This window comes from Pieris brassicae, chromosome 9 (genome assembly GCF_905147105.1).
Source record: "Pieris brassicae chromosome 9, ilPieBrab1.1, whole genome shotgun sequence".
Lineage (NCBI taxonomy): Eukaryota > Metazoa > Arthropoda > Insecta > Lepidoptera > Pieridae > Pieris > Pieris brassicae.
In genome coordinates this window covers 2138742-2151447 of record NC_059673.1, presented here as the reverse complement: position 1 = coordinate 2151447, position 12706 = coordinate 2138742, and the positions used below count along the sequence as shown (strand labels likewise).

The following is a 12706-nucleotide window of genomic DNA, read 5'->3' as shown; positions in this document are numbered from 1 at the left end:
AAAATAATACAATAGCAATATGATTTTCTACTTTTTAGAACGAGACTTTGTGTATGACAAATCTCAAGCTGACGGCGCTAAGTACGAATCCCGTGTGTCAAAAACGTATCGGATTTTGATTATCATTTGTTAATTTAATAGGCAAGCCGGATATCAGTCTTCTTTAGATCTAAGGCAAATAAATCGGTTTCCTCACGATGTTTTCCTTCACCGTTTGAGCGAATGAATGAATGATTTAAATGCGAACATAGAACGAAAGTCCATTTGTGCACAGCCGGGGATCGAACCTACGACCTCAGGGATGACAGTCGCACGCTGAAGCCACTAGGCTAACATCGCTCATCCTAATTGTTTAACAACATTTACATTTTATGAATTTGTAGTCATATAACCTAACCTAATTGGTATTTTTTAATACATTTTTATCATAATCCTACAAAGGATAGCTATCGAACATTGAATGGCTATTTTGTATAGGATTTTTGGGTGAAATTTTGATTTTTTTTATGGCCAGTATTGTTTCGCCATTATATCAAATTAAAACCTTTAACTTTAAAAACGATATGTTTTGTTTCAAAATACGGTTTTCCCGTTATGTATACCCTGAGGAGTTATCACTGATGAGCTAACACAATTTAAAAGGTTGGTGTAGCCTCAGAATGTAAGTAAAATTGATGTTTTATTAACTTAAAACGCAAACCTTTACGACGACATCCAACAACCACTCCCTTATACCGGTCTCTGGAGGCAGCGTAGTAGGAACAAAATCAGTAGTTGACTCTATACCCATAGACGCAAAATCCGAAGTCGACGAAAAATCTGAAGTCGCAAAAAAATCCGTCGACATCAAATCCGGAAGGACAGTTGTCGAAAACATCTCACTAGTCACCGTTACAATATCCGTGTAATTCATCGTTCCAAAATCAATTTGAATTTTCGCGCCAATATTTAGAAAGCGAACGCGCCAATTTCACTGACCACAGACTATCGAATACGCAAACGCGCCAATGACACTAAAAAAACATCTCATGATAATTATATCTTGATAACATCAGATAAGTCGAGCAGAGTTTATCATTTTATTGCACGCGACCAAGCGCTGAACGATACGAGGGCAGACTAGATGTTTTGAAGGAAAACCCGAACGACTGTTCACAATTTGTCGTATGCAGGGTGGTAATATCGTAAGCCGCAAAAATTATGCGTCATATAATGAAGAAAAAGCCAAAACTTTATTCGATTCATGTATAGAATAAAAATAATAAAATTGTTTTTTTTTAATTACCAGATATTGTAAGTAGCATACGTCAAATTTATCTATTATTATGATAACATTATCTTGATACACATCTTAATTTTTAAAAGCTGAATAAATGCGACCTTGAATTGGAATTACAAACACTAGTGCTCTGATACTAATTATTACCTTCATATATTTAAAAAAAAGATACATTGTTTTGTTGTTTGTTGTTGTGTACTATTTTATACCAACAGATATTTGTTCTGTTAATATTAATATGTCCATAAAGTTCAGAAGTTAGTTTTCCTAATCAGGATACGGAATCGTATTTCCCATTCCTATCGTATTATATCCATCGTAGTACAACAAAAACTGCGTTTGGCTGCATTCAATTCCATTAAAATTATATACTCACTTAACGTATTACGAATTACTTTAGTAGAATTGTTTTTTGTTATATATAATTTAAGTTAGCTGTAGGCGAAAAAAATAAACGTATATTCGATGTTTTCAAATTAAATATATTCAAAATCATATAGGTAATCCAATGTACACATTTCAACGTCATAAAAGAAATATATTTCAAATGCTTCTAATTTTACATTTACTGCCAGTACTCAAATTAAGAGCGTACAACGGAAGAGAATAACTGGCAATAATTTGTTTGTAAGGAGCTGCAACCATTACACCATGTTCCATGTGATCTTAAGTAATTAATAAAAATAAATCGAAAAACAAAGATTTGTCCTCTATCAGTAGAAGGCGCACTTACACTAAAATAGAAGCGCGCACTTACATTCTCGCGGGAACAACACGCAAATAGATAGTCGAATAGATACGATACGACGAAATATCGTATCGACTCAGTGCAAACCGGCTATGTTATTAATAGTCACCAAGTACACTTGACGGCAGTAGGAATTTTAACGTTACATCTAGCTTGTTACGACAGACCTAGGACGAGGCATATCAAGAAATTACTTCACATATACCTGAAGCATTAATGTATAGTAAACATATACATTATTATATACATATACATCAAAGCGAAGCCTATTTTGCTTTGTCACACAATTGTACTTTAATACTGTATATCTCGTGACGCATCCAGAATCATATCGCTAATGCGGCTTACACCGGTTTGGAATGAAAAATGTATTGTTTTAATTTAAATTAAGCCTTCGGGGTTTTATTTATGTAATTAAGGTTTCTAAGGCTTTGGATGCACACGAAAATAACAATAAAAATGTCCCGTTTTGAGAAATATTGAGCAGCAGTGTAAAAAAAAAACGTGCAAAAAGTTTCATTCTTATTTGCAATCGTCATTATTTTAAAACAAATTTGTTCTTACGTTCAACTAACTTAACATTTTGTGTTCATTTTGTGATTTGTAACTTTTAAGCCTTTAACTTTTTCTAATTATTATCTAAGTGTTTTTTTAATACTTATTATTTGACCTCAAAAACCAATGTCCCGTTTTGGGTCAAAGAATAAATGGTCACTTTAGGCTGTTTGCCCAGCATGCATATTAACTGTTACTAAGAGAATTTGAAAAGCGAGGAATATAAAGGATAACTTTGGAAAATCTTGGAAAAGATTCTGCGAAACTGAGTACGAGACAGGTGAAAGGGGTTACGAAATCAACTGGTACCTATAATCTAGACGCAGATGCGGCTTTAACCACGATATCAACTGGGATTCAAATGTTTGGTGGTTCGCTTTCTTCCAATACAAAAATCGACTAAAACATCAGTTCTACATAATTTACGACTCTATAGTTTTATACACTAATAAAAAAAGAACATTGGCTCTACAACCTTTTTAGGTTAGGACCTCAGATATCTGTATGATAGTAATCAGCTTCCTGTGTCTGATACACGGAGTCGACTTTTTGGGTTTAGACCCAGGCCTTAGGGCCAACCCGGTTTAATCACGATATTTTCACCGTTCGAGCGAATGTTAAGCACAAAGAAAGTCCATTGGTGCGCAGCCGGGGTTCGAACCTACGACCTCAGGGTTAAGAGTCTCATGCTGAAGCCACTAGGCCATCACTGCTCACACACCAATACTTTCTCGAAAAATTATAGGGGAGGTTTTTCGTGTTTACACAAGGTTCTTACATATGAACCTCATGCAGCTCACTGTGTTGAGTCTTCAACAGCGAAATAACAAAGTCCCGGTATTAATTTACATAGAAACAAAATTTATTTTTTCAGGCACAGGTACTTTTAGCCAACCTGAGATGTGCTTGCCTTTGAGTAACAGAAGGCAAACGGGCAGGAGGCTCACCTGATGTCAGTCATATAGCCAGTAGGCTCGTAGTGTATACGTTATAAAAACGTTTTGTTATTTTCTGTTGTAATGTTAGTTTTGTTTTTTTTAAACTCTAATAAGGAATTTAAAATTTGCTCTGTGGTGTAGCCCTTCAGACGACAAGGCTACGTGTTTAATACTAATTTCATCAAAAGTCTCACCTGACAACAGATGTTATATATAATTAGAAATAAATTATTTTCTCATTCTTATCAGTATGCGGCAAACGGTGTCATCGTTGAATTAAATTAATATTGACTTTTTAACCTTATCATTAAAATTAAAATAAATATGGAATACTTTACTTTAGTAACAGAATATTGATTATATCATAAAAGTGTCTGGGGAGAAATAGAGGAAGATCCGAATGGAAAGTCCGAGAGGAGGCATTTAACCAAAAGGGGGTATACCATAGTTGTAAACAAGTCTAACGATATTTTTTATTAGTAGTGGCTTTATTACTATTATTTTTATATAAATATTACGAAAAAGATTGAGCCCCATGGGGCATGGGGTAATACTATATTAATAATAATATTTGAAGCGATATTTATTCATAATCCTGACACAAAGATTTTAATAGTAAAAATAGATAATTAAAACTAAATATATTCAAAGCCCTCGGTAAACGTTCATTAATCAATAAAGCTCCTCATAAATTTAACGAATATTTAAATGAACCTAATCCTTGGTATTGATTTGGTCCAGTTCAAATAATATGTATGACTCAAAACTTGGCGATTAAAAAGAGTGGCAGTGAGTTTCTTGCCAGTTCTTCTTCCCGTTCTACGCCCTTGACTTGCGAACTGGTAAAGAAAAGAGTTCTGGAAAGTTTCATGCCCGTTCTACGCCCTTGACTTGCGAACTGGTAAAGAAAAGAGTGGCGGAAAGTTTTTTGCCAGTTCTTCTTGCCCGCTCTACTCCCTTGACTTGCGAACTGGTAAAGAAAAGAGTTGTGGAAAGTTTTTTGCCAGATCTTCTTGCCCGCTCTACTCCCTTGACTTGCGAACTGGTAAAGAAAAGAGTGGCGGAAAGTTTCTTGCCAGTTCTTCCCGCTCTACGCCCTTGACTTGGGAACTGGTAAAGAAAAGAGTGGCGGAAAGTTTCTTGCCAGTTCTTCTTCCCGCTCTACGCCCTCGACTTGCGAACTGGTAAAGAAAAGAGTGGCGGAAAGTTTCTTGCCATTTCTTCCTCCCGCTCTACGCCCTTGACTTGCGAACTGGTAAAGAAAAGAGTGGCGGAAAGTTTCTTGCCAGTTCTTCTTCCCGCTCTACGCCCTCGACTTGCGAACTGGTAAAGAAAAGAGTGGCGGAAAGTTTCTTGCCAGTTCTTCTTCCCGCTCTACGCCCTTGACTTGCGAACTGGTAAAGAAAAGAGTGGCGGAAAGTTTCTTGCCAGTTCTTCTTCCCGCTCTACGCCCTCGACTTGCGAACTGGTAAAGAAAAGAGTGGCGGAAAGTTTCTTGCCAGTTCTTCTTCCCGCTCTACGCCCTTGACATGCGAACTGGTAAAGAAAAGAGTGGCGGAAAGTTTCTTGCCAGTTCTTCCCGCTCTACGCCCTTGACTTGCGAACTGGTAAAGAAAAGAGTGGCGGAAAGTTTCTTGCCAGTTCTTCTTCCCGCTCTACGCCCTTGACTTGCGAACTGGTAAAGAAAAGAGTGGCGGAAAGTTTCTTGCCAGTTCTTCTTCCCGCTCTATGCCCTTGACATGCTAACTGGTAGCAAATGTAAAGTTAGAATTAATTTAACTTCTTTTTGACGTTCATAAGTGTACTTGTATACCTATATGAATAAAGATATTTTGAGTTTGAGTTTGCAGTGTTGGCCTAGTGGTTTTAAGGGGGTTTTAAGATCTGGCACCGAGGGTGACGGAAAACGTGACGACACTGTCATGCCTTAGACCCAAAAATGCCTATTAGAAATGATCACGGAATATATACATATATCTGAGGCCCAGACCTGTTGGTTGTGAGGCTATTGGTTACAATCATACGAAAAACAGAACTGTGCTCTGTACATTATGGAAAGAAAAATTTCTCTTAGGCATAGATCTTCCGAGTAGTGTACACACGTAAGAAGTTAAACTTCTTTATGACCTTATTTTGCCAAAAAATGATCTACTAATTGCAACATTACAGACATTGGTTAAGTAAAGTTAAATTAGATAAAAATTAACAAAAGGCTTTTATTATCATAGACATGAATACAAATTACAGATTTTCATTAATTGTAATAGAATTATTACAATCATTGTTATCGTTATTATACATTTTTAATATTAATGGCTTCGTTCGAATCAACTGTGGTAGGGACAAGAAAAAGATGGCGCGTAACGGAAAAATGTGACGCGTAACTGGAAAATGTGACGGCAAACTTTTTCCAACGCCGATAAAGAAGTTTCACATCAAAAATACTAATATTATTGTTATTTTTACATTTCTGACGAAACTTACATAACAAACCGGTTATTTTGTGCTTAAATTTTGTGTGGACTTTCTTTACTTTAAATATAGTTATTTGTGTACATACATGCACTTCTTGTACTTCAATTTTTCCATATTTATTATTATAAATTTAAAACATATATCCATAGCGTTTGCATAGCGACCTTACAGTTAAGTTAAAACAATTTTGATAGTATGTTAGGCGTTACACACGTGGAAGTTTGAGTCCTTGACCTAATTCTAATTCTTTTAATAGCTATGTAGTTTGGCGTAGCTAATACGTGCCTCAATTATTTCCGTTTTTATATCATTTATTTTTGCTTTCCGTATCGTATTTATAGTCCAGCCTTATACACAATTATGTAACGATTTTTTCATATCAATTGCTAGGTCACGGAGACACTTCTTTCTTATTAATGCTAAGAGTTCAATTGGTATCCCACCAGGGCCAAATTTTCTAATTTCCGTAGCTTATAACTGGGTTTGAAGGATATTTCATCGGGGTGTGAGGGTGAAAATATGGAAAATATTGCGCGTGCTGATTATGATTGGTCAACAGAACCTCTACATTCACTTCTATCACAATCAAAGACATGTAACATGTTCTAAAACGGTGCTAGAATAATGAAGTCTATTAGAGTCTATTAGACCAGTGGCGCTACAATATTTTTAGGTCTCATTTTCAGATTTCTGTATCTGTTTCATAATCACTTCAATCGTGTCAATCTACTATCAGCCGTCGATTTTTTGGGTGAAAGGCAAGTCGGTATCCTCACGATCCTTCAACGTTCAAGCGAATGTTAAATGCGCACATAGAAAGTCCATTGGTGCACAGCCGGGGATCTACGACGGGATGAGAATCGCACGCTGAAGCCACTAGGCCAACACTGCTCTGACATGAACAAAATAATCAAGTATAAATTGACTAACAACATCGCTGCTTGTATCTTAAGTTGAGTTTAAAAAGTCATGTACACATGCATACTGACATGCATGTCCATCATGTGGATGCCAAAAGTTGTTCGGTGGAAAAGTAAAAAAAACAGCGTAATACAAAGCCTTACAAAAGTTACTGTCGGTGCAGGTCATATTTTTTGACAGATGAGTCAAAAAGACACATACTTGGAATGGTCCAGTGGCAAGATAAAAGAGAGGAACCCCACCAGAACCGGAATATGAAATAAAAGAGATTGCGGAGAAAGATTGGCGAATAGTAGCCAGGATAAGAAGATACGAAATTGGTGGAGGCCTTCACTCCGTCTTTCGTCCATCAGGTCTTGAACTTATATTCAATAGCATAACATAAACATGATGTGATCCTTATTATAGTACTCGAATAGGAGAGATAATGAGGGAAGCCATCTCTATAGCACGCACAAGAAAGGTCTTCAATCAGTGAAACCATAATGCTCACACAGCCCACAACGAAAAGGCTGAGGGTATCGCAGGATCGCGAACATAATGACGCCATGGTGAAACGGTATGAGCGACGTTGTAAGCCTATCGGCATCAAGGTGGGCAGGCAGGCCAGATAGCACGTATGGACCAGATTCATGGACCCGCTCTTACCACAAAATACCGCGCAGCCTCCACGGACTAGGTGGACTGACGACATCGTCAATGATGGCACGAATTGGAGGCCAGTTCAGGGAGTACTGGAGGAAGATGGGGGCGGCCTACGTGCAAAAAAGAAGGTGATGATATTGCTGGTGGTAGTTTTAATGTGTGTTTCAGCAACTCTTGACAGACATTAGTTAACATTGACAGTCCATATAGACTCAGGACGTAAATATAATAGAATGTGTATAGACTTTGCCGAAATAATTCACCACGGCGTGTTCGTGTTTGCTTTAATTATTATCAAGGCGCTAAATTTTGTTTGCACAACATATTATCATAGCGTAAATAATAAAAATAGACGTATCATACAAATTTGCACATAAATATTACATTATGTTCCGTTCACCGTTTAAACTGATCGAAGTACCGTTTGAAAAACCAGTCTCCTTGTCTCATCTTGGACACCAGACAATCTAATACTCAACTAGGTGATCAACCTACTGTGCCTGAAACATGTCATCGTCTTATTGGGTCTAAGGGAAGCCTGACGATGTTTCCCTTCACCGTTTGAGCGAATGTCAAATGCGTATAGACAGAAACTGCATCGGGAATCGAAGCTACAACCTCAAGGATGCGAGACGCAAGCTGAACACTGCTTACACAACACTAGTAGTGACTATCACTTCTATATTGTCTCAGTCACGTATTTAACATCTATTGTCTTAGAATTAACCACAACAATATATACATTGTCTGGTTTTCCTCTCGGGGAAAAACATTTTATTTCTGTAAATGTCCTTTCACGGTGTATTTATAGATATGTAAAAATAAGGAAAATTTTATGTGTAGATTTCATTATGTTTTCCACAGTTTTTATCCGTTTTCTTATTGACTTTCAAATCGTTATAGGCGAGTATCCATTTAGAGCAATTACTATATGAAATTAATCAATAAAAAATCTTTCTTTCTAGGAAAACCTCTTTTAATCAACGCAATTAAGCCTGCACGAGCGCAAGTCTGACTTTCATACGTCAATGTATTGTTTTGACATACGAGAGTAATAGGCCCACCTTTATTTTATCATAACTTTGAAAAGTACTTGAGACTATCGTAGAATACATTATACAATTCCTGGTAACCCGAAAATTTGCTCTTATTTACGTCATATACATGTACGGAAATATCCCGAAACATCAATTCTTTAATTGGTTCCATAACCTTTACTCCCCTGGGGTGTGACGCCTACTGGGAGGCGCACTACCGGATAATTTCCAAAATGGATACAATACAAAATGTATATCTCTATCTAGCCCTCAGTTATCTAAGATTATTAGTGTTATCGTAGGAAAGTTTTCTGTGCACATTAAAAAGCACGTACACACACACACACACACGTCAAAAAACATTGATATATTTGTTTATTACGTCCTCAGATATCTCCCCATTGGTAAGGAATGTTGTGTGCAGCTATTATACCATAGCCATTTGACTTATTAATGATTTAACGTACTTAACCTGAATAAATTAAACATAACACTTACAATTTTATAATTAAACTATTACAAAAGAAGATTACTAGGAGGTAGTGAGTTTATAGATTAAAATCGATAAAAAAAATTGTTGCATCTCTGAATATGGCCTTAGACAGACGTTGACAGAAATTCCATATATTGACAGCATATCATGGGCTCGTTATACATATTTAATTTCTAGCGAGACAGTTATTGTTTCGATAATTTCAAAACGAAATAAATTAGCTCTAGCGCATCACTTATCAATATACGATCTTATTTCAGGTAGATTCAATGCCGAAATTAATCATTGAGATACTCTTTAATCGCTAATCTAATCACTACCTTTTCACAAATTAAACATAAAATATTATTAACAAGCAACTGTATTTGTTCTTCTCTCTCCTTCTCTTCAAAACTTACGTGTATAAATTTGACAACTGTCGTTCTGAGTTTCCTGCACTGCACTTTTGCTTGTTTAAAAAAAAAGTTATCAAATGTGATGGATGGTATGCATCTCACTGTTCCCGCTCCGCTTTCTGGACTTTGAAATGCTGCTTCCGCTGATTCCCTCTATAAACATCTCTCCAGCGGCTATCGACTGGTTTGATAGCAATCTTTAAGGTTAATTTCAACGATACCAACTCCCAGTGAAGTAATGTAAGTACTGGTGTTCCACAGGCGTACTTTCGCCTCTTCTATTTGCTATCTTCATCAACTCCCTGACGGCGCGTCTATACGCCAATTATCACCTTTACGCTGATGACCTTCAAGTTTACGTTCAGCCTACACTGGATGAACTTCCTCTAGCGATTCAGGCGATGAATAAATCTTCATTATACAGCCAATTGAAGTAAAGACTTAAACTAAATCCTGCTTAGAGTCAAGTCATCATATCGGAAGCCCTTTCAAGGGTCTAATGGACTCAGCTACCTGGCATTCGCCTCGACGGCGTGGCCTTGGCTCGCAATAAGACTGCTCAAAACCTTGGTGTTTTCTTCGACCAACGTTGTCCTGGAGTCGCCAAGTAAAGTAAATCAGAAGCAAACAAAACGCCACTTCTTTGAGAAGTCGTTCTAATTTCCTTCCTATCTGCACTAATGTTGGTGTGGTGTGTGTGTTGGTGCAATTGCTTCTGCTTCCTTTTCTCGATTATGCGAACTCATGCACCTCTGATATGAATTGGTAGAGCTGCTTGACGAGATCGATTCGCCTGCAGAATTTCTGCTTATGCTTTATATTCGGTCTCATGAAATATGCCCATGTGTCTAAATTCCGAAGGAAGCTCGAGTTGCCATATTCGACTCAGCCAAGTCCCTCATATCTTTCTATACTCTATTCTTTTCAATCCCAAAACACCATCTCAATTAAAAGATTATTTCAATTTCTCAGGTTCTATATATATAATCTTTAATATATATAAATCTCCTGTCACGATGTTTGTCCGCGATGGACTCCTAAACAACTTAACCGATTTTAAATTAAATTGGCACACCGTGAGCAGTCTGGTCCAACTTAAGAGATAGGATAGCTTAGATCTTTAATTATAGTCGGAATTTTGTTTTATTGCAAATTATTTGTCTATAATTAATTGACAGTCACAATTATCTGTTAACTCCAAAAGCTTCTAACAGATGTCGATACTTTTCGACTGGATTAAGTAAGTAATCAATAGATGGCACTGCTATGTTAAACCGACAAACGTGTCATATAAGCTACAATTATACCCTGAAATTCGATTATTTCTACTTTTTAATTTTTGGTGTTAGCATAGCCAACCACGTGTTACTTAGACCGAAGTGTAAATCAAATTCAAATTATAGTGACAATAATACAGTGAAATTATTCTTTCGTGTCACTGTATGAAGGCTAACTAAAACCACATTAAGGAGAAACGAAGTTCGCGGGGGCAGCAAGTATAACTATATTTTACGCTCCTAATAGATGCTTTTTGGAAATTCCATCTCACAGCTCATCCTTCTTAAGCAATTTATCTAGGATTCATTAAATTGTGGAATGTGGCTGCCCGACTCAACTTTATCTACCCTAACATCTTTTAAAACTTATCAAAAACATTTATTAACCATATCAAGACCTGCTCAATCGTGACTGTTGTAATTCTTGTATTTTCTTATTCTTTTGTATTGCATCGTCATTCATGAATCCGTGAGATTAGCTTTTTAGTATGACTTTTCTGTATTATTTTAGATTAAGGTTTCTTTTTGAAATTAGATTTGGTTATGTACTTATTGCACATGACCCATCAAATTTCTTCTTTAGATTTTTGCCTTACTAACTTTAACTGGAAGAAATCGCTTATTGGCATGGCGATAATGCCATTTTATTTTAAATATAATAAAGTGTTAATAAATAAACTTTTTTGTGTTAATAAAGCTTGACTTGATAAACATTATGCGGCCTCTGCACCAGGAAAATTACACACACCAAAGAGGCTGTTACACACGAAAACATCAAAAAAGTCGACAAAATAATTTTGCGGACTAATAAAGTTGATTAAGATAGCCGAGACTCTAGAGATCAAAAGAGCGTGTTAGACATATCCTAGATGAATGTTTGGATACGCAAAGTGGGTGCCGCCCGAGCTCACAATCGACCAAAAGTTAATGATTCAGAATTTTTATAAAGATTTTAGCCCCAGCTACTTTATCTTATTCTTAGACCTCAAAAGCATGCTCGCAGGACAGACATTTTGCGCTAATTAAGAGGTTATCACCGAAACTGAAGCTTATTTTGAGATTAAAGACAGATCGTAGTATAAAAATGATATTGACCGCGATTATCGTTGTATGGCTTTCGGAAGCCAAATATCATATCAAATTGTATAAAAAAAATTCTTGAATTGTTTCCATTTCGAATTCTTCAGCCCGTCTTGACGTGCAAGATGACGGTGACATCTGTATCGATAAACATCACTACAAGTACTATTTCTTCAACATCATGCTATTATAAAAAAATATGATCGACGTAATAGCATCTGCTAATATGTGGCTTTGATCAGTAATGTTAACTATTACCGAAAGTAACACAAACATTTCGCATTGTTGGCCAAGCGATGAATTGTAAAATTCAATTACGTTCGTTTATTCGAACCCCTATTCAATAATGGATATGACTTGCTCAGTGATACAGAGTGGACACGTGGGTGTCTAAGAACCAGATCGTTTAGGTCCATCAGTATACACAGAGCTTAGACTATATAAAAAACATTTTCACAAATCTAAGAATCATTCAGAGTCTTTGATATATGTCGGTCATATAAAACAGCTTTGGTCACGACTTAAGTCTGTAAAGATCTATTAGATGTTAGAGGCCGCTATAACATTACATAAGCCCTATGTTTTTTACACATGTTACCCACACAATTTCTCTGCCTTGCTTGCTTTTGCTGTCAAGAGGGGGGGAGGGGATTGCAGTAAATCTGCTCACGTAATACTTGAATGACCTCTAATTAGTACTGGTTAAACAAGCTGATTTGAGATACTATTAGAGCTTACAGCTTTTACTGTGACAGTAATGTTGTTGAATTACTTTCCAAGATATCCGTTGTCTATAAAAATAGTATGTAGCTGTACTATTCAACAAATTATAAAACGCTATGAATAGATAAAAATATACATAG

At 36.5% G+C, this 12706-nt stretch overlaps 1 protein-coding gene across 4 annotated transcripts in view; it reads right to left on the bottom strand.

The window, feature by feature from the left end:
- LOC123714086 (transmembrane protein 165) overlaps window positions 1-12706 on the bottom strand; it is a 30333-nt gene that overhangs the window by 15616 nt on the left and 2011 nt on the right. For 2 of the 4 annotated variants that reach the window (XM_045668188.1, XM_045668189.1), the window contains exon 1: window positions 701-1103. The exons of the other annotated variants lie outside the window; for them this stretch is intronic. In XM_045668188.1, the coding sequence (XP_045524144.1) occupies window positions 701-913 (213 nt within the window). In that variant the 5' untranslated portion in view covers window positions 914-1103. Of the gene's footprint in view, window positions 1-700; window positions 1104-12706 lie in introns of those variants that run through there. 4 annotated transcript variants of the gene reach the window in all.